Source organism: Vigna radiata, unplaced genomic scaffold (assembly GCF_000741045.1).
Source record: "Vigna radiata var. radiata cultivar VC1973A unplaced genomic scaffold, Vradiata_ver6 scaffold_300, whole genome shotgun sequence".
Classification (NCBI taxonomy): domain Eukaryota; kingdom Viridiplantae; phylum Streptophyta; class Magnoliopsida; order Fabales; family Fabaceae; genus Vigna; species Vigna radiata.
In genome coordinates this window covers 354,533-377,032 of record NW_014543815.1, presented here as the reverse complement: position 1 = coordinate 377,032, position 22,500 = coordinate 354,533, and the positions used below count along the sequence as shown (strand labels likewise).

Genomic DNA, 22,500 nt, shown 5'->3' with positions numbered 1-22,500 from the left:
ATTTTAAGATGCCAAAAATCTTACAAGCAATACAAATAGGTGTAGAATAGAAGTAGGCACTCAAATGGATTCTAAGAAAACTTCTACGACACATGAAGAAAGCAAGAAAAACTGAATTCATGCACAAGTGATTCTCACTCTTTGATAATACTTGCAGCAACTTTAATTCCAAATTAAACTTCTTTCAACACTATTTTGTTCAATATCAAACTGTATAACAGATTCATCCTTCTACTTCCCCATTTCACTCAAAATTAAGGTGTGAACATGCTATTTTGAAAACAGATGAATCTATTTTGAATTTGGATGTTCTAACAAGTTTAAATCAATATTTAGGACTTGTTTAAACTGCCAAATAGCACAACTTTAAACTAATTGTCATTCTTATTTTACTATGTTCATTAATCAATGTTTGTTTTGTTCATCATTACAGATGAAGGTGCAGTGGAAAGCTGAACATGAAATACAAATACATAGAAATTTCCACATGAAAGCATCTCATCAGCTCTCAGGGTGTGTTCTTTTGGATGGATTTGAGGGAGATGATTTGGGAGAGATGATTTGAATGGATTTGAGTGGATTTGAGGGTAATTTTATTGTTGTTTTTTTGAGTGGATTTGCGGGTATTTGAGAGTGAATTTGAAAGTAAAGTTTGTGAGAATTAGTGTAGGATTTGATTGATGTGATAGATTTAAAAAATTAGTTTAATTGGTAGAAATTATAAATTACCAAAATGCCCTTAGGTATTAAAGTAATATAAAATGTGATTTTTTAATGTTATATTTGAATGTATAAATGTTAATAAAGAGAGGAAATTAATTAATAATAATTGAAATAATAAGTAAAATTAGTTTTTAAAATATTACAAATTTATAATGTTGTAAAATAATTTTATTTTTAATTATAGTATTTGTTTATAATATAATTTGTTATGAAATACTATTAATTTTATTTTTAAATATAGCGAGTTATGAAATACTATAAATATCCAAATTAATTAAGTATAGACATATATAACATTTGATTTTTTTTTAAATGAATAGTGCAGGAAGAGGAGATAATTGTATAAAAGTTTTTAAATAATAATGTATTTTATTAATTTTAAGAATAGTCTTAGTCCAATGTCAAGCTCTCACCTCCTCCACTCTCCCACGTGCCACCGTGCCATGCTTTGGCACCCCACATGTTTTTAGCCCTCGGCACTGGCTACTCTACACCCTCAGATAAACACTCCCACCACTGAGGCCTAACCTTTTCGAGCGTGATGTTGAAGTGAGAACCCGAAGAAGAGGTACAGGACCAAGTTCAGCAAGGAGCACAAGGAGAAGATGTAAAACTTCTCTGAGAAACTGGGGTGGAGAATGCAGAAAGACTCATGGGTGTCTTGGTATCAACTCCTCCTTCGTCTACAAAGACTCATGGTATTTTAAAATTGCATGAGGGTAAATATGCCATTGTACTTAGAATCATTGCAAATCATCTCACTTTAGCGAAGATGGCCAAATCACGCAATCCCGCAAATCCATCACTTTCCATCCTCTATAATCTGTGCAAACGAACGCCAACGACAGATTATTTCCTCGCTCGTAAATCTCTCTGCATAGTGAAATCCCTTCAAAGGAACACAGTGTCAGAGATGTTTAGGGATGCCCGCAATGCAGGGGAGCGCCCTTACTGGCTGGGCGAGAACATTTGGAACTCTTTACTTGCACATTGGAATTCAGTAGAGTTTCACAACAAGTGTGCTACAACCCAGAGAAACAGAGTGTCTCAAAAGGGTGGCGCCTTGCATACTGGCAGGTCGATCACAGTTCACGAGCATGCCATTCGTATGGTAAACTTTCTTTACTTTTCTGTTTCTTTCATATATAACTTATGTATATTCTATTTCATACACACTTCTAAGTCTAAATTATGTTATAAGCACAAGCTTTGGGACGCGCAGTCCATGTTGACGAGGTCTTTGCATAGACCCATGTTAAGAAGCGCAATAATGAATTCGTTGATGAAAGATGTTATTTGCTTACATGAGTCTTGCGAGATCTTTCATCAACGAATTCATTAGTGTCCTTCTTAACATGGGTCTGTGCAAGGACCTCATCAACATGGACCGCCCATCCCAAAGCTTGTGCCTGTAACATAATTTAGACTTAGAAATGTGTATGAAATAGAAAATACATAAGTTATATATGAAAGAAACAAAAAAGTAAAGAAAGTTTACCATACGAATGGCATGCTCGTGAACTGTGATCGACCCGCCAGTATGCAAGGTGCCACCCTTTTCAGACGCTTTGTTTCTCTGGGCTGTAGCACACTTGTTGCGAAACACTGCTGAGTTTCCAATGTGCAAGTAAAGAGTTCCAAATGTTCTCGCCCAACCAGTAAGGGCGCTCCCCTGCATTACGGGCATCCCTAAACATCTCTGAGGGACGGCTTTTAGATAAAAGTTGTCGGTAAATGTTAGCGACAAGCATATTACCGACGGTTTTTAGATCGTCGATAAGCCGTCGGTAATGACATATTACCAACGATTTCTGACTATTTCCAAGGAATACAGACCGTCGGTAAAACCCTTCTTTATTGTAGTATAGAAACTTAAAATGCTATAATATTTATTCTATAATTAAAATAATGCTTAACACAAACTTCTTCTTTCCACCATCCAATTATTATGGTTCTTTCGTTTAAACGAATTTTCTGAGCGTTCGTCATTTGTCTTATCTTGATCTGGATTTTGCCAACATCTCCGAGAACTACTCCTCGAACGCCTTCCTCGACCACAACCCTCGATAATTCCCTTTGGAATTGTAGCTACTAATCTTCGAAGCGTTGGCTTGCAACGCTTGATGATCATTTGATTTATCACCCTCTCTTTCCATTAATCACTGTTCGATGCCTCCAAACACCTTTGCAATTCTTCCACTTTCAAATCTTTAATTTTATTTGATTCTTCAATGGCCACCATGATCGAATTTGGAGACACAGTTTTTAGAATCTTTGCAACAATAGATTGATCTGTAATCTTTTCTCCGCAGTTCTTCATCACACTTGTGTAGGTCACAATTCTGTTAAAGAATTCGGCTATTCTCTGACTGCTTCCCATCTACATAAACTCATATTGATGCCTCATGGTTTTCAAACTCACTTTCTTTAACTTTTCTGCTCCTTAATTGCATTTTTCGAGGATTTGTCATGCTTCCTTTGAAGTTACAGCTCCTGCAATCTTCTCGAAATGGACTTTATCAACACATTAATGGATAAAAAAGATAGTTTTACAATCCTTCTTCTTGCTCTCTTTATAAAGAACCTTTTCTGCATCAGTGGCTTTCTGGCGCACCCTTCTTCAACCACCTCTGCAACTTCCTGGTATCCAAGAATTGCCCTCGTCTGCATGCGCCATTTGTCCCAGTTCTTGCCATTAAAAATGGATAGATTGGTTGAGAATGCACCAGGCCCCATTGATCTTGCTGCCTCTTGATACCAATTGTTAGAGAAAAAGAAAAAGGACTAACGACAAAGAGAGAGCAACACACAATTTGACAGAGATACTGAAAGCACTTTATATTCTTCTGATATGAGTATAAGGTCTCATTCAAAACTGATTAGAAGGTATTATTATGACATCAGTTTTAACTGACTAACTGTCATGAATTATTAATCACCTATTAACAATTTCTTCCTCCATCTCATAAAAAAAAAGCTTCCAAAAAACTTTTTCCTTAATGAAAAAGATTGATTGCTTTCCAGAAAAAAAAAAAAATTCTGATTTTTTTATTATGATCCGAAAAATAGATTCCCTAGATGATAGGTTACTGGTAGAAGTGTGATAAGGTACAGGCAGCGATACCCTTTCTTCTATCTTAAACTTTATTAAAGAAACCAAACATAAAAAAGATATGTTTTTTTCTTGTTTTTTATTCTTTCATTTTTTTTCCTTCCTAAATCATTTCAACCCATCATAGCATTGGATTCTGAGTGTCTAAATCGAAGATAGAGTCATGTTTGACGAAATGTCATTCATAACTTTTAGGTTCAATATATATCTTACACCTTTACAAAAGTTGTATAGTATAATATATCTTAATGAATAACGGTATTTTTCACGGTTCGAATGTGAATTCTTAGAAGCTCTTTCAGCATATAATCAAATATTTCCTGTTTTTGAATATTTCAGGCTCTAATTTAAAGAGTTGGAAATAGTTATGGTATCTCATAGTATGTCGCGAATGAGATTGTCAACTTTTATTATGAAAAAAATGGGAGCCCAAGAAGTTGAACAAGTAAAAAATCAAAAGAAAAAGTGACTTTTCCCTTTACACTATAAAACATATACAAGATATAGAAGAGAGAAAATGGTATATTAACACAACCCACACTCTTGGAAAACATGAAATGCAAAAGGGTACTATTATTTGGACACTCAACACATTTTTACACACTTTACATCCACTTTCTTTCTTTACAAATACAAAAGTTAACTTTTTTTTTAATAACTAAAATATCTCTAAATGTAGATTGTCAACTGGTGCAAGTAATAACAAAAAAAACATTTTCCATACAAAAAACACAAGTCTTAAAATCCCTTCAAAGTTCGAGAATGTATATTTAAAACTCCTAGCATACTTAGAACTCCTAACATACAAATGGTAGTAAAATAAATTTAAATTTAACTTATTTTTTTAAAATAGATTTGTAGAGTAAAATTTATTCTTCATTTTTTTAATTAATCTTTTCTTTAGTCAGTTTAGATTTTCTGAACATATTTCATAATCCAAAGTTTGGTAAAAATATATGCAAATTGATAAGTTGTTTTTTTAAAAAAAGATGAAACAAGTATGTTTGGAGTTTATCATGGATTATATGACCATCAATATCAACATGTTACGAAAGTTGTGTCTGGCACATTGGATATTGCAATAGGAGCAGCTGGAAACATGTTACGAAGGAGATAGATTTGGATGGTTATTGAGATGACTGAGATATAATGATGACAAAAGATTTAGATTCATATAATAAAGTAAGAGGATATGGAAAATCATATTTTCCTTGAAGTGGAAACAACTTTCAAGTCTGCATATTTAATTAATTTATGGTGCAAAGCCTTCGAGCATCATGTTCTTGTAGACCTTCAAAGGTTATGCGTATCATTGTGTCTTTTATATCAAGTGCGATGAAAAGCTTGGGAAATAATCCTATTGTGCTTAAGAAATTCAAAAGGAAAATTGATATTGTTTTATTGCCAATCATAAACAAACAAAAATTGGATTTTTCTTTTCAAACTCTAAAAATTATAGATGAATAACGGTTTTTTAAACCTTAAAAAATATTTGATACTTAATTTCTCATTTAGTTTGTTCATTTTGTCACTAGAAACTACTCATTTTAATTCTTTTAACATACATTTATTAGCTTGTTTTAAACGTTTACTTATATGTTTACAACATTTTAGTGTTTATAATTTTAGATGATGAAAAAAGTAGATTAAAGAATGTATAGACACTAAAACGAGTAACTTTTAGGTCAATGAACAAAAATATAAAGATTATGCATCAAACTAAAAAAACTAACAATTAAATTGTAAAGTATAAATTACTAAAATAAGTTCCATTCAAATATTTTACCAAATATTTTTTATCTTGATAAACAAATCAAATAAATCATTATTTAACTATTTAAAAATGATAATAAAATAGGATTAAAAACATGATTTTTTTTTATCTCGTATTTACTTTTTTAAAGTAAAAAATTATTCTTATCCTCATATTTTATTTATAAAAAAACACAATTATTAAAAAAACAAAATTTTTCAAATGTCTATTTCTTTTATCAAAATTATAATAAAATCATGTTTTATACGTTAGTTAGTAAAGATTATTATATAACACTTGTTTTAGTTAACACAGTCAAGAACTATACCTTTACACTTTAATTCACTTTACCTAATTCAGATTATTTTCCTTATTCCAATATCTTGTTGAATCTTCTCTAATAAAGTCCAAATCCGAACGAGTGGAGTGGATACTTACGCACTGGGACGCTCAAATCAGTTTTCAGTTATTCATTGATTATCGCAATTAAGTTTTGAATATCCAATAAATACAATCGTTTACCTCTTTACCTTTTGTTTTTATATTTTTTGTTTAGAATTGACCCAATCAGAATCCAATATCTTATAACCATGTTCTACCTTACTAATTATCTTCATGCTTTCTTAGCAACCAATCAATCTATGTCATTTTAAAGGTTTTTAGAGAGTTGATCGACAATTCACTTTAAGGTTGCTCTTACCGATACAGCACAACACTTAAACGAGATCATATAAATAAAAAATATTAAACTAATAATAATTTAAACTTAGTGTAAATAATTCATTTATTAAATTTCAATATATAATAAATGGTAACAAACAAAATTTATTATAATGATATTAAATTATTATATTATAGTAAATCAAACATCTTTATATAATAGTAGTGATAAAATTACATTTATAAAAACTAGTTAAAAAATAAAAATAGTTATATAAAACATCATAAATAAAAGGTAAAAATATTAAGAAAAAAATAAAAATATCAAATGTGTCTTACAAACACTTATTTAATAAAATTGTAAAAAAAAAACTATAATTAAAAATATAAGGTAAATAAATATATTAAAAATCTAAGAAAATCTATCAGAGTTAAACATTCTCATGCAAAAATTAAATAATAAATAAAAATATTAAAAAGGAGTAGAAGTAATCAAATATAAAACCTACAATATATTTGATTAGGTGAAATGGATAACACTTTTTTTCAGCACGACGACGTAAAAGTTTTGATAAAAAGGAAAATACATTAGATATTTGATTTAATTTTATAAATATAGAACAAACCAAATAATTAGATGAGACGAAAAAATATGCAATGAAAGAGAAAAAAAGAAAAAAAAAAACAGAATTATAGGATGAGATGAGTAGAGGATGAGAGCCTGACGGATACATAGATACTCATTCGGTCTTTATAACCAGTTGAAAAAAATTGGATATTAGCTTAATACGGAAAAATTGTCAAAACTAAAACGAGTTTATTTGGTATTCCTGATTGCAACCTTATATTGAATGAGAACAAGTTCTATAAATAAAGTCCACCAACATTTTACCTAATAATAACAAGTATACAATAAATAACGTCTTAAAATGTGTATTAACTTCGTTACCTTTCCTTCATTATATTTTCGAACCACAATGAGTGTCAATTAAATGTGGTTAGGTGGAACCATTTTTGCAATATTGCATTCACATAATAATCATTAATACTTTCCATTAAGATATCTAAAAACATACCAAAAACAAAGGAGAAATAGAAGTGGGTTCCCAAATTGACTTTTTGAGCATGTTTGTTTCTGCATAAACGGTGCATTTTGTTACGCCATAATCAAGGATCATATCATCATTTTCAAAGCGTTTAACTTCCTAACAATTCCAAACCAACTTCCTAAACATTTTTCCAAGAAACTGAGGAAAACAATACAATGGATGAAATCAAAGCAAAAGGAAGTTTCCCAATTGAAATACCCCACCAGACAAAACTCATAGCTACCAAACAGACCAAACAGAAAAAGACTTGTCCATGTGTTATGAATTCCTCCACAAATTCACGTCTAAACACTTTTGTACCCCAAATCATAACGTGTCCAAATGGCTTAAAACCCTACATTTTTAGCACATTCCACAAACATCATTGTTCATCGTACCTATAATTTGCCACTCCATCCTCCCTCATCAATACAAGATATACTATTCTATCTATTTCCTTTTCCATTATGTAGCCCCAGCAAGAAAAACATAAACCAATAATCTCCCAATGAAACTGTTGTTCCCACCCTCTAAAAAAGTTGCTCTCTTTCTATTCTACCAAAACAAAAAATGATCCTTTTCAATGCAATATCAACCAAGTGGTGGAAAACATAAGCATGACATATTAGAATGACTCAATTACTCATATAGTCTTTATAGTTATAAAAAATTTCCTTCTAGTTCCTATACTCTGAAACATATTTTTTATCTGTTATGGTATGAGTAGGGATTCAAAATAATGTGTAAAAGCTGAATGTTTTGTTTATTATAGGAACTAGACAAGAAAGCTTTTGTAAATATAATGATCACATGAGTAATTAAACCAATATGAATTTGACAAGACATGAAGAGTACCTCACTCTTCAATCCTAGGTTGTTCACCCCACTTCTTCATGAACTCCAGAAAAATCTCATTCCATGTGTCAATAGGCCCTGGCAAGCACCAATGAACACAATCATTCTGCACACGCTCTTGATTCCCATTAGCAAATGGAAAGGGATACATATAAGGACCTGGGTGGCCATCTGGTCTCAATAGCGCTAATTTTGTTACATCCAATGCCTCCAACCTAATAATCCCTCCCAAATTATTAGCTTTTGTCTTGGCATCTTCCACTTCTTCAATCTCAATCTTTCTCATATCAGAATCCATCCCTTCAAGTTCCTTCTCCCCTTTTCTATAAGGCTTTGTCTTTGGACAAGCACCAGCTTTATCCCATTCACCTTCAAAATGTGCAGGTGAAAATGTTGTCACAATTATATCAGTTCCATAGCCCTTACCTCCTCTCCTATCAATTATACTATTGAGGGTAGTCCTTAAAGCCTTTCTTAACACATCATAAAACCCAATTTCAGTGTGATTTAGGCCAGGACAGTAATGACACCCCAAGACTGAACTTCCCTCATAGTACACTGCAGGGTGCAAAAACCAGTGCCCAATTGACAACACAATCAGGTCCATTTGATCCATATCCCTTGCCCACCTCTCATCAACATGATCCAAATACAACTTATTATGATTTGGCCCTGAATTTGACTTTTCAACACCTTGCACAAGAAATGGGGACCAGTACAATGAGACAGTCACATTGTGAGAAGGAAAATGCCACTTCCGAAATTTGTTGTCCTCACCATTCCGGTAGACAAGGTTAGGGCTTGAAGCAGTGCTCAACATGCAAAGAAGGGACTCTAATTGGTTCCTGGCCATAGAATCCCCGACAAAAGCTACATGCTTGTTGCTAATGAGTTGGAGAAAAGTTTGAGGCTCAAACCTTGGAAGTTTGCATTGACTTGGTTTCCATCTCCAGTAAAGATAGCCAGAGTCAGGTCTTCCATGTGCTATGCAATTCTGGCCTTCTTTGATTGTACCACAAGTTGTACCGTTGTACAAAGGACCTCTCTTGTCACGGATCCATTTGCCATCAAAGTAATCACATGGGCTCTCATAAGCTTTCTCTTTTTCTGCCAATAAAGAACATGTAAGCAAGTCTAATAAACCAACAAATCAACCACCCCAAGTTGCCAATTACAGTTCCATGAAACTTAGATTCAATTCCATTCATGTTTTCACCTTGTTGTCCAATCAGAATTAAAGTTTCATTTCAATAATCTATGTTGACACTAATGCAAATCTTCATTACACAAATTAAAACACAAAATACAAAACTTGAATAATTACATATTCTAAATAACTTCATTCAAGTTTTGTCCATCATAAATCAAGACAAGACTAGCAACTACATAGGTTTGACAAAATGAAATTAAACACATGTACCTGGAGAAGAAGGTGGAGAAGCAGAAAGAGAAGAGTGGGAGATGATGGTGACTGGGGTGGAGTTGGGAAGCTCTGTTTCTGGAGATGTAGGGAAGGGTAGAGGGTAGAAGTATAAGCGAAGCAGAGCAATGGGAAGAAGAGCGTAAAGGGTCCAAGGAAGAAGTCTCTTGGTTATGGACAGGGATTGGTCTTTGAATGGGCTTGTGATTCCCATCTTCAAAGCCTATCCCTTGTTTCTGCTAACCTTTCTTCTTCTCTTTCTAATGTTCTTAGCTGAGATGAATCAAGTCTCACGAAGAAAGAAAAAAAAAAAAGCAAACTTTTGTGATTTTTGTATTGAGAGTTGAGGACAGGTTCTCTGCTTCTTACAATAGATTACAGAAAATAATAATAAAAAACATAAGTTGGATCTCATGATGTCTGTCTCTAATTCACTAGTTTTCATAAGATTCTAATAATGGCCTTAGAATATTGCTATTCCAATCTTGTCCTCCTTCCCTGTCATCGTTATGTAAACAAAACCTTTACATTAACTAATAGTATATTATCATTACTATTTAAGTAATTGGTTTTACATATATTCTACTTAGAACAACTTTACTTCTTAACCATGAATCTTTTTATGCTTTTTAACTTTATTTTGAAGAGGTTGTGCGAAAGAATATAAATGTATGTTTTGCAAGGATAAAATCGTCTAGACAGGAAGAACTTTACCAAGGACCATGATCAAGTGGTCCTACCAAAAAAGGACACATACTTTTTTTTAGAAAGTTAAATTATACACACTGTCATGACTCATGTTTTTTATGGTTTTCTTCTAAGGTGAGATAATTGGTACTTTTGAATCTGGGTGTATGTATAAAGTTTTAAAAATAATTAAATTATATTTGAAGTGCATTTTCTTAAACAGAAGACAAATTATTTAAAAAACATTAAAGTGAACTTTATATATATATTAAATTGCTCATAAATTTAACTACTTAAATTCAACTTATTATAATTTATGACATAAAAATATATTTTAAAATAAAATGTTTATTAATAATATTTCAAACCATTCAAAATAACTTATCTCATTAAAAAAAGATAACAATAATTTAACTTAGGTTAATTCACTCAAATAAGTTTTATTGTAGTTTAATTCAGTTTCTTTAAATAGTTACACTTTGCCCTATTGAACTATTTCTAAATTTTAATTCAATTTTACATATAAATTTTGTTTAGTTTTAATGACCAAGTCAAAATAGGAACATTAAAAATGGTTCATAAATTTATTGATACATATTTCTTTTCTTCTCGTACTTTTCTAGGACAATTGTTTACGTGATTTTCTATTATTTTTCAGCTAAAAATGATTATTATAACACCTAAGAACACATTCCAACAAAACAGAGAAATTAAATTTGAAAAAGAAAATATTGTAACAACTATTTCTTTTATACCCAATTTTATATATTGTTCTTCGACGTTCTTATAATATAAAAGAAAATTAAAGATTTTTTTTTTCTTTTCCTTTTCATTGTTAACATTTATTGTCCTGGGAGGCTTACCTTACCATCTAATTAATGAAGTTCTTCCTGGGTGAGATCTTCCTGGGCCTACAGGGCCGTTTGTTCGGGCAACTTTTTTTTTATATATATTCTCACATTTTTGTCTTTCGTATTATAAATATAAACATTCAATTTTATCACTTTTAGGTTTTGTTTTATCTTGAAGATTTATTTGAGGGAGGGTGAAAATATAGGTTTGAGGGGATACAAATATAAAAGTGAAGTTGTTTGTTTTAAGGGATAGAGTGTAGAAATTTGAAGGAAAAGTTTGTGAATGATTTGATAAATATAATAGATAAAAAGAAGGTAAATTAAATTATAATATTATAATTTTTATGATTAAAATTAATATAAAATAAAATAATATTAGTTAAAATTAAATCAAAGTAAAATCTAGATGATTAGTTTTAAATAAAAAATTAATATGGATAATTATTATATAATTATTATTAGGTTTAATAGGTTCGGAGGTCCTTATATTTGGAGGTTTGTTTCAATTGGGTCCTCCAATTTTTGAAGTGATCAATTAGGTCCCTAATTTTGTCAATTTGAATCAATAAAACCTTTCTGTTAAATGCAGTTAACGTAGTGAAGTTTTTGAACATGTGGCACGCTGACGCTTCCAGGTGGCATCGTTTCAAGTGCATAGGTGGATTATAAAAGGGTGAAATCCCTAAATTAAAAGGGTGTATTTGAAGGTGAAATCCCTAAATTAAAAGGGTGTATTTGAAGGTGAAATCCCTAAATTAAAAGGGATTTCACCCTTTTATAATCCACCTATGCACTTGAAACGATGCCACCTGGAAGCGTCAGCGTGCCACATGTTCAAAAACTTCAGGGAGTTAACTGCATTTGATGGAAAGACTTTTATTGATTCCAATTGACAAAATTAGGGACCTAATTGATCACTTTCAAAATTAGAGGACCCAATTGAAACAAACCCCAAAATATAGGGACCTTCGAAACTATTAAACCTTATTATTATGGTTAACTATGTTTTTTGTTTTGATTTATTAACCGATCTTGGTTTTAGTCTTTATTCTAAGTTTGATCTATGTTAGGTTTATCTCATTTTGAAACTTATGTAATTAGTCATTAATGACTAACAACATTAGTTCTTTTTTAAGTGATAAACAACATGTCATGTTACAATCCTGTTTTAAGCCATGCTCATTATGAGAGTTGTCACATGTGTGGCCCGCATTCTGAGTTTATAGGGTTTAAAAGGGCATTTGACGTCGACCCCTTCTACGTTAGACGTCTAATGTCTAAAAAAGTGACCTTTCAATTATGATTTTGTAACTTTTGTCAAAGGATTTAACGTCTACGTCTATTTTCGGATATTTTTGACGGAATTAATCTCCCACATAGTTCTCTCTTACAATAATTAATTCTCTCGTTGTAAAACCCCATAAAATGGTATTTTTAGAAGTGGTGGTAGTACAAAATAATGAGACTCGATTAGTTTAATATTAAACGGTTTTATTATAAATAATTTTGTTATAAACAAGTTTCATTATTTTAAAACGTATCATCTCTCTAGAAACCACTTTTCTAGAGTTCTCTACCTTCTCTCTAAGAGTTCTAACTCCTGAGTCATTTATTTGACGATCAGGAGGTACTTAATCGACCACGACAATGAGGTCTACGTTTCTACCCGATCAGTTTCTTCAATAGAGCAAGTAAGTTTCAACTCAATTTTCCCCTTCCATTCTTAAATTTGTTTTAAATGAATCTTTTATTATTGCATGTGTAATCATGCATCTCCTACACATTCTTGATTCATCTAGAGTTCTAAGGATTATGTTCATTTCCAATTTAGTGTTTCGTAGGTTCGTTTAGGTATTCCTTGCGGTTCAAGTAATCGACAGAGCGTTTTTAGAGTTGGGCAGTTTCTTCGAGAGGTAAAGGAAGCTAGATAATTGTTTCTAAATTAAAGTATGTGTTATAAGTTTAATAGTATGTGATTTCTAAGCTGTTTGGATGAAAAATGTTATTGTGTGTTAGTGATAATTGAAGTAAGCTAGTGAAAACTCTAGTTTAGGGTTCTGTGTGCAAACAGTCAGTTTAGAGAGTTTTGGAAAGTCAAATGAGACTTGCTTGAGTCCCTAAGTTGCTTAAAAACTGTGCCAAAAGTGGTAGAACATGATTTGGGTTCATAGGTTGATGATTTGTAAGTTTTGAAGTGTGACTTAGTTAGTAAACACTTGAGAATGAAGTTCGAAAGGTTTAGACACATTTGGTTAAGTATAATTAAGTATATAACACAATCTAGGAGGATTAGAAGTTGGGGAAAATATTTAGAATTGGTAAATTTTGGGTAGGTTGGGAAATTCTACAAATTCATACTGCAGAATTATGCAGACTCGTTGACGAGTGGAGTCACTCAACGAGTGGAGTTGCTCAACGAGTGGAGTCGCTCAACGAGTGGAGTCGCTCAACGAGTGGAGTCACTCAATGAGTGGTTATAGAGTCTGGCACACTATCCTGGTATTCGCACATCGAGCTTAGTCACTGAGCGAGAGGTTAGGGTCTGGTACCATTGAGAGTTTTATTCACTCAGCGAGCTAGGTCGTTGAGCGAGTGGTTTAAAGTCTAGGAGTACTTATGTATGAGTATTATATGAGTATCAAAGTAGATGGTTTCAAATGGTGTGGAAGAGAAATCCAAGGGGGAATTTCTCAGTGGTGGTTTCAAAGGTTGTAAGTATGAATATGGGAAGCTTAGTCTTGGAGTTCATCCTGACATTCTAATTATCACCTATTCTCAAGTAGAGAGGGGTGAAGCATGTCATGAGAATAGTAGGAGGTCCTAGGGGCTTTTCCTTAGCCTAAGGTGAGTGATAACGGACTAACCTTGTGTGGTAGCTTGGGGTGGGCCAACTGTTTCACCATAACAAGTGCACGAACTACCATAGCTATATTCATACTAATCCAGATAGTCAAGTTTAAGGTCTTTACATGTTAAGATTATTAGAATATTGTATGTGATATAAATGATTTATGTATGTTATGTTATAAATGTGATATGATTTCTTTGTTATCTAGCTTACCCTTTCTTCTGTGTTACATGTTGTGTCTTGTTTTTTTTTTTTTGCAATGATCACCTTAACCGGTGTGAGCTTAGGAAGGACATCTTTCAGGAGATTTAACGTTTGGTTGAGAGGGAGAAGCAACAGGATAGATAGTCTCACACAAAATAGGTTCCCATATGTCAATATTGATTCTTCTCCTCCCTAGTCGCTCACAAAAACTGCATTCCCATGGATAGTCTCCCTCCCCATAATGGCTACTTATGTCACAAGACACAATGCAACTGGCGAGCATACTTGGAATATCAAGGAAAAGCAGGGCCTGATTAGGTAAATATAACATTTTTCCCTTCTTGTCTGCTGATTCTAACCATAACTCTGATATTATGTTAAGAGGTAGACTTTAAGCTAATTCAACCTTACAAAACCGATTTGTAAGGTCAGATTTGCACCCACTTATATATTATAAATTGACTTTATCTTTAATCGATATGAGACTTCCAACAAAATATATATTTACTTTTTTAAACTATAAAAAATATATTTCTTAGCAACTAATATATGAAAATTATGTTATAGTACAGTAGAAGACTCCATTTGTGACATTCTATGTCATTTTGCTAAAAATAATATCTTACATGATTTTTATAAAGTTGAGAAATAGAATAAACAATATTTTTAATTTAAAGATAAAAATACAAGTTTTAAAAATAATTTAGTAAAATATATCTAATGCAATAATTGTTTTTAAAATCTTAAAACTCTATAATATAAAAATAATAATCTAAAAATAATTTCTCTTTCCAAAGGCATGTCCCCTCTCTTCTTCGTCTCCCGTCATTTCTGGCCGTCCCTCTCTTCTCCAATTCCTCCTTTAATTTTTAGCCCGACCTGGCTGGTCTCCTCCCTGGGTACGAAGCGAGCCACTCTTCGTTACACCCTTCGCAGCCCGGCCCTCAGGGACCAGGTCGTGGCGCCCGGTTGATCCGTTGAGGTGTCCTACGTCTTTGCAGATATCACACATACGTTGAAATTTTATACCATGGAAGAACTCTGAAAGGTGCGTACGAAGGTTTCTTTGTCATGGTTTTACGTTTGGTGCTCGTGTCTCTGCATTTATTTTTTTTTGTAGATGATAATGAATAATGCCAATTTCTTGAGCTTTGAAATTGTAATCGGTGGTTTCGCAGGTGATTATATGATAAGGTTTTGCATTGTTTTGGCGGTTTTGAATCAATGCTGAATTCAGAAAGATGTATATAACCTTTATAATTTTTTGTTTTGCATAAGGTTTTCGTTTTGTTCATGGCAGCAATGTAGGTGACTTCAAAAATCTTTCAAGTTGCATTTAAAATCAGAGATATACATGTACAGTTTTCTTTTAAGATATTTTGCATAATTTACATATTCGGAAATAATTATTCACTTCTTTATTGTATAATCAAAAAATTATGTTTTATTTTTGAATTCTACAATCTTGAAAATCATTTTTGACTTGGGAAGAATATATTAAAAAAAAATCAACTCAGAAGTCGAAGGATTAAATTTTACGTTTGTTTGATCTGAATTTGGGCCACAGGTCCACTGTCAGTATACAATTAAACTCAACTTCCCACACTCCAATTAATAACAGACTTTCCTAACACGCCTCGCCTTTATTGCTCGAACATGAGTAAGATATATCTCTAATTAATTACAAATATCTTATTTTGTTTTATATAAATAAAAATTTTAAAGATAATGTGAAACACATTATCGTATCAACCACGTTGCTTTGATAATTTTAATAATTTACTGCGTGGATCACCTTAAAGCCAGCAAACTAACCATATCAAGATCTGCTTTGGCGCTTCCATGTATTTTCAATCACAATGCAGCTAAAAGACGCTGAAAATATATGTATAAGTTAGATAACAGTTTAATAATTTTTCGCGGTAGAAAGAACTATCATATTAAAAATCATACATATCAATTAATTATTTGGTGGACCCAACAGAAATTAATTAAGTTATTAGCATAAATATATGTATACTTTTTTATTTACTGTATCCACTATATTTCTATAGCAATCCATAATATTATCTGAAGAAATTCTAGTATTTCTCTATCAGGACCCCCACAGATTTATTGTTATCCTCGTTCTTTTCAATACAGGAATTTGAAACACAAAATAGAACCTTGTACAGTATATGGTCCACACTTCAATGTTCAATTTGAGGGTGCATAAATTATTTATGTGCATTCATTTAGTAAGCTGAAGATTTGACCATGGTTGGTGAAAGTTGAAAATCTTGGTGGTCCACACCAAAGTAGCATCATAAAAGAAAGCAGGAAAGGATACGCAAGAAGGAATGCTTTCAACATGAAAGGTGCAAACTCAATCAAAGATCAATCTCTCTCCAACAGACTTCTTCCTTGTACACTCCATATTTTACTCCCAATACCTCTACTACCTATGATTTTTCTCTCTGTTTACTTTCACCCTTTTTCTCTTGCTCCATCTCCATCAACTAAGCTTCTTCCTCCTCCTTCTTCTTCTACTTCCACTCCTCTTCCTCCTTCTGCAGGTATATATGTCTGCATGCATGATTTTGTTTTACTAAACCATATTATTGCAACTGTTTTTCTTAGGTAGTGTAAATATACTAGTATTTAGGGGGCTTTATAGAGTTCATTCTTGTTTTGTAGTCTTGGCAGACAAGGACAAGGACTATGTTTGTGATACTCCGTGTGACTACTCTAATGGCAGATGGGTGGGTGACAAGACAGACCCTTTGTATAATGGCACAACCTGTTCGACAATCAAAGAAAGCCAGAATTGTATGATCAATGGGAGGCAGGACTCCAGCTACCTTTACTGGAGATGGAAACCATATCAGTGTCATCTTCCAAGATTTGAGCCTAACACTTTTCTTCAACTCATTACTAACAAGCATCTTGCTTTTGTTGGGGACTCTCTGGCTAGGAACCAAATAGAGTCCCTTCTTTGCTTGCTAGCAACCGTGTCAGCACCTAAACGTGTCCACCACAAAGGGTCTCGGCGGTGGCACTTTGCTTCTCACAATGCAAGCCTGTCCCTATATTGGTCCCCATTTCTTGTGCAAGGGGTTCAAAGATCAAACACAGGGCCACTTCATAACATAATCCATTTGGATCGTAATGAGAAGTGGACAAAGGATGTGGATGAAATGGACTTGATTGTGCTATCAGTTGGAAATTGGTTTTTGGTTCCTTCAGTTTACTACGAGGGTGGTAAGGTTTTAGGTTGCTTAAACTGTGAAGGTCTTGAGTACAGTGATATTGGATTTTATGGTCCACTAAGAAAGGCTCTGAGGGCTACTCTTGATAGGATAATAGAGAAGAAAGTTGGTAAAGGAAATGGAGTTAATGTGATAGTGAGAACATTTTCACCTTCTCATTTTGAGGGTGATTGGGATAAGGAGGGTAGTTGTCCAAAGACTAGACCTTACATAAAGGGGGAGATGAAACTTGGAGAAGTGGATGAAGAGATCAGAAGGATTGAAATGGAAGAAGTGGAAAATGCTAAGGTAAAAGCCAAAGAGTTTAGAGGGTTTAGCTTTGAGACACTTGATGTAACAAAATTATCATGGTTGAGACCAGATGGGCATCCAGGAGCTTATATGAATCATTTTCCACTTGGTAATGGCGTTTCAGGGCGTGTGCAGAATGATTGTGTTCATTGGTGCTTGCCAGGGCCTATAGACTCCTGGAATGAGATCTTGCTGGAGATGATCAAAACACAACACTGCAGATTATCACTTTTTAATTTATCACACTGATATTTTTGTACCAAAAACTTTATATTGTATGATTAGAGTAGCACCAGGAGTAGCAACACAACCTGTAACTTTTTAACACACAGTGGTCTTAATTGCGGAAAATGATTTATCTACAATCAAAATATTGATTAGTAACTAATATAATATATGTTTAGAGAAAAAAAAAACAAAAGTGACGAGTTTAATATATGATATAACGAAAAAAACAAAATAAATATTTAATAGTGTAAATGAAATAGAGGTATATATGTATCTTTATCTTTGTCTAGAGAATCATAAATTTCACAATATGATGAAATTTCATCTAATAAAAAAAGAATGTGTGGGAAAGAAAGTATTACATTTCTTCTCCAACTTCAACTTGTGCTTATTTCATCATTGAAATTTATGTAACGACTATTTAATTAGTTGTTCGGATAGTAAAGTGGATTACTGTCTAATATCTCAGTTTGCCAAAAATTAGTCATTGGGTTACATGTTTTAACTTGCGGTAAGAATTAGAAAATAACATTTTAAGAGCAACGGTAGTTTAAAAATATCAAAAGACTCTGATTATTTTAATATTTAAAAAGTTATGTAAATAGTTTTATTATTAATAAGTTTTATTATTTTAAAAAATATAATCTTTCTATAAATTATATTTTGTAGAATTTTTTGAGTTTTTTCTAAGAATTCTTCTTATTAGTCGGATTGAAGAATCAAGATGATAGGATTGATCATTGAAGTGAATTCTTGGAATTGGATCCATCAATTTCTTATTTTGTGTAAATTGAGTTTCAACTCTTTTTTTAGATTTTTGTCTGGTATATGTTGCATGTGAGTCTTCTTCTACTTACATACATCTTTTTAGTCATTTATATGAGTCTCTGTTGATAAATGATCATAATGGTATTCCTTAATCGTTCTTGTGCTATTTCTATACATAGATAGAACATCCTGCATGTTGGGAGGATTTTCACTAGTTAAGGTCATGTGAGTTTGAAGGAATTTGATATTCATAAGAGTAGATTCATTTGTTTCTCAAGTAAAGGAAACTAATTACACTATTTTTAAGTTATAAATACTTTGAAATTTCTAATTTTATAATTGTATAGTGAATTGATTTAATAATTGATTTGTGTGATGAGTGATCGGTTGAAATGTGACAATGTTGTTTGATTTGTGTTTCAAATGAAATTCTTGTGTTAGTGAAGATTGTGTAATATGAAATTTGAATGTATTAGCATCTATGATTTCAATGTTTGATTCTTGGATATTTGGTTGGTTTAAACTTGGTTTTATGTGATTAAAAGAGCCTTAATATAAACAATTGGTCAAGTGGTACAATACTTTGATAAGACGAGTCCAGATTTTCAATCTGATTAAGTATAACAATACAATAATAAATACAGTCAAAATAATTGAAATAACTCATTTCACCATATTTAAAAATGAGTTAATTAAATTTAAATTTATTTATAAATTTATATATTTTTAATTAAATTTATATTAGAATTGTGTTTTATTTGATATTTAAATACTTTTTATATTTTTTATTAGGTTTTCGTAATTTAATTTGTTGTCACAAAACGATATTTTTAGTTCGTATTTTTATTATTATATTTAAGTCCTTAAATTAAATAAAACAATTAAATTGAAATTGAAATTAAAGTATTTTTTTATTAAATATTTATTAAAAAATTGTTTTATTAAATATATAAAATTTTATATTTTTCAATTCAACATGCCAAATAATAAAATAATTGTTACATGTGTAGATAATTTGATACTAGGCAACTTCAGATAATTGTAGTTTTTTATTTATTAAAATATTTACCATGACCAATTTCATAATCCATTCTGTTATCCGGATCAATAAATGTAATTTTTTTATTAAAAAAAAAAATTTTATTTGACATTCCAAATTCTGACCATTATGCTCAATGAGAAGAGGTTCTAGAACTAAAGTCCACGAACATTTTATCTAGTATACAATAAATAACGTCTTAAAAGGTGTATTAACTTCGTTACCTTTCCTTCATTATATTTTCGAGCAACAATGAGCGTCAATTAAATGTGGTTAGGTGGAAACCTTTTTGCAACCATGCATTCACATAATCATCAATAATACTTTGTATTAAGATATCTAAATAGAGACCAAAAACAAAGGAGAAATAGAAGCGGGTTCCCAAATTGGCTTTCTGCATAAACGGAGCATTTTATTAAGCCATAATCAAGGATCATTCATTGTCATTTTCAAAGCGTTCAACTTCTTAACAACTTAACATTTTTCCAAGGAACTGAGCAAAACAATACGATGGATGAAATCAAAGCAAAAGGAAATTTCCCAAATTGAAATACCCCACCAGACAAAACTGATTCAGAAGATTTTGAGTTACTTTTTTTTTTATAGATTTTTTTTAAATGGAGTGATTTTCTTTTTTACCAATTAGTATATCTAATGGTTTGTTCAGATGATATGACTGAAATAAGTAAAAAAAAAAGTTTGAAAAATGAGTTTCTTTTATTAAAATAAAAAGGTTAAATATATGTTTTAGTCCTCATATTTGTTCCTCATTCTCAATTAGGTCCTCGTGTTTTTTTTTTTTTTTTGTCTCAATTGCATCCTAATATTTGTAAATTTGAGGCATTAAGCCCTCTCCATTTTTTTTTGTCCCAATTGCATCCTAATATTTGTAAATTTGAGGCAATTAAGTCCTCTCAATTGGCCTACGATGTTAGTGGCCAGTTAACGGAAAGGGCTTAATTGCCCAAAATTTACAAATATTAGAATGCAATTGGGACAAAAAAAAACATGAGGACCTAATTGAGAATGGAGAACAAATATGAGGACTAAAACATATATTTAACCAAATAAAAAAGAATAAAAATAATTAAATATTAATATTTTTAATTATTAAAAATATTTTTATTATTTTTAATACTATTTATTATAAATTCGTTATTATTATTATTATTATTATTATTATTATTATTATTATTATTATTATTATTATTATTATTATTATTATTAGATCCTAGAAAAATTGTCTTTTTGAATTAGCATTGTGATATAAATAATGAAATTTGAATATTTTAAACTTAAAAGTTCAAAGTATAAATAAAAATTTTATAAGATGAGTTTTATTATTTCAAATTATATCATTTCTAAAATAAGAGTTTCCTCTTTTGTTCTCTGTTCTTTTTAAGTTTTCTACTTGCTGAATCATTTGCTTGAATGTCCATAATCGATTATTCCAGTGAAAAATACAAGGTTTACAATTTATTTAAGATTTTCCTACTACATCCAATTTCTACAAGTTGCTTTTAAATAATTCTAATGTTTTTTTCTAATAAAACTTCTTCCAGCATCATCAAAACAATTCTTCAAGATTTACCAATACTCCTTATTGGTAACAATCTCCCCCTTTTTGATGATGATCAAAAATTCAATTTTAAAAGCAACTCTGGCTTACCTGCAACACATACAAGCTAACAGACAACAACAAAGTTAGCAGTACCTGTATCAATTTGTATTATACTTCTTCCCTTATAGTTTTCTTCTCCCCCTTTTTGATCATAAGCAAAAAGATTAATGTAAAAATCTCCCCCTTAATATGAGCTCCCCCTCAATTATATAATGTATGCATAAAATGGACATAAAAGCTCATTTTATTTAAAAGAGAAGGATTACATAAACTTCATAAAGATCATTACTAAAGAGATAAATAAACACAGAGAAAATAACACACCAAACAATCAACTTAGCAGCCTATTTCTAGAATTCAAGACTAGGAGATCTTTCAGGAGGTTGAATATTTAGATGACCCTCGATGTTAGATAGGCGAACATCAAGATCAAGAAATTGATCAACCATGTACTCATCAATAGATTGTTGTCACTCATAAATTTCTTCAAAGTGTGTCTTTTGTGCTAGACTCATATCCTCCAATTGTTTAGATAACCTTGCAAAGTGTTCTTCCATAGAAGTTGAGGAAGAAGAGGGTATGTTGGATGGTCCAACATCAGAAGGAGCAGCAACACTTACTGGGTCAGCCATATGAGTATCGATGTCATCATTTTCATCTTCATCAGGATGATCATCATCTTTGTGAATAAGAACTCTACCTCTAGTAATAAATCCCATCTAACAAAAGGTAGTATCTCCAATTTCCGAACCCACAGCTTGAATGACTTGGACAAGTTCTCCTTCAACATTTACACCTTTGTACTCCAAAATCCTAGAAATAAGAAGAACATAGGGAAATTGATAGGAATGAGATTTCTTTGCTTTTACCATAGTGTCAGTAATGAGAGCAGGCTAGTCGATGTGTATGTGATTTAGAATCTCATACAGAAGAAGTAGATCCTGCTTAGAGCATTGAACATGGTTGGTTGCTCTGGGACATAGAATCCAGACAATCAAGTAGTGAATCATCCTTTCTTCAACTTTGGAACCACCAATAAGCAATTGCCTTCGGTTGGTTTGCTGTTCAGGATGACGCAGGAAGGATTGGAAAGTCATCAAC

General features: G+C 31.7%; 2 protein-coding genes and 1 long non-coding RNA gene across 4 annotated transcripts in view; 2 read left to right on the top strand and 1 right to left on the bottom strand.

Moving 5' to 3' along the window:
• The window catches only part of LOC106754972, a 7,230-nt gene extending 6,610 nt beyond the window's left edge, over nt 1-620 (top strand). Inside the window, exon 3 of the long non-coding RNA XR_002667029.1 lies at nt 434-620. This is a non-coding gene — a long non-coding RNA (uncharacterized LOC106754972). The remainder of the gene's footprint in view (nt 1-433) is intronic.
• A 6,655-nt stretch (nt 621-7,275) lies between these two features.
• LOC106754961 (protein ALTERED XYLOGLUCAN 4) lies at nt 7,276-9,962 on the bottom strand. 2 transcript variants are annotated; one of them, XM_022778115.1, is made up of 3 exons: nt 9,612-9,962; nt 8,192-9,298; nt 7,276-7,383 (listed from the first exon to the last, which is right to left on the bottom strand). In XM_022778115.1, the coding sequence occupies exons 1-2, from the start codon at nt 9,823-9,825 to the stop codon at nt 8,193-8,195; spliced, it is 1,320 nt and encodes a 439-aa protein (XP_022633836.1). In that variant the 5' UTR covers nt 9,826-9,962; the 3' UTR covers nt 7,276-7,383; nt 8,192. The 2 variants fall into 2 exon arrangements, with proteins under 2 accessions (XP_022633836.1, XP_014492521.1); XM_014637035.2 differs by lacking the exon at nt 7,276-7,383 and having other exon boundaries at nt 7,520-9,298.
• A 6,402-nt stretch (nt 9,963-16,364) lies between these two features.
• Nucleotides 16,365-18,099, top strand: LOC106754969 (protein ALTERED XYLOGLUCAN 4-like). The gene is made up of 2 exons (XM_014637043.2): nt 16,365-16,759; nt 16,881-18,099. The coding sequence occupies exons 1-2, from the start codon at nt 16,555-16,557 to the stop codon at nt 17,990-17,992; spliced, it is 1,317 nt and encodes a 438-aa protein (XP_014492529.2). The 5' UTR covers nt 16,365-16,554; the 3' UTR covers nt 17,993-18,099.
• The last annotated feature ends 4,401 nt before the right edge of the window (nt 18,100-22,500 follow it).

Excerpts from the sequence above, each read along its gene's own strand:
- LOC106754961 (XM_022778115.1), bottom strand. The coding sequence starts at position 9,825 with ATGGGAATCACAAGCCCATTCAAAGACCAATCCCTGTCCATAACCAAG. Across the intron at positions 9,299-9,611 it reads TTCTCCACCTTCTTCTCCAG|AAAAAGAGAAAGCTTATGAG; the intron begins GTACATGTGTTT and ends CTTTATTGGCAG.
- LOC106754969 (XM_014637043.2), top strand. The coding sequence starts at position 16,555 with ATGAAAGGTGCAAACTCAATCAAAGATCAATCTCTCTCCAACAGACTT. Across the intron at positions 16,760-16,880 it reads TCCTCTTCCTCCTTCTGCAG|TCTTGGCAGACAAGGACAAG; the intron begins GTATATATGTCT and ends CTTGTTTTGTAG.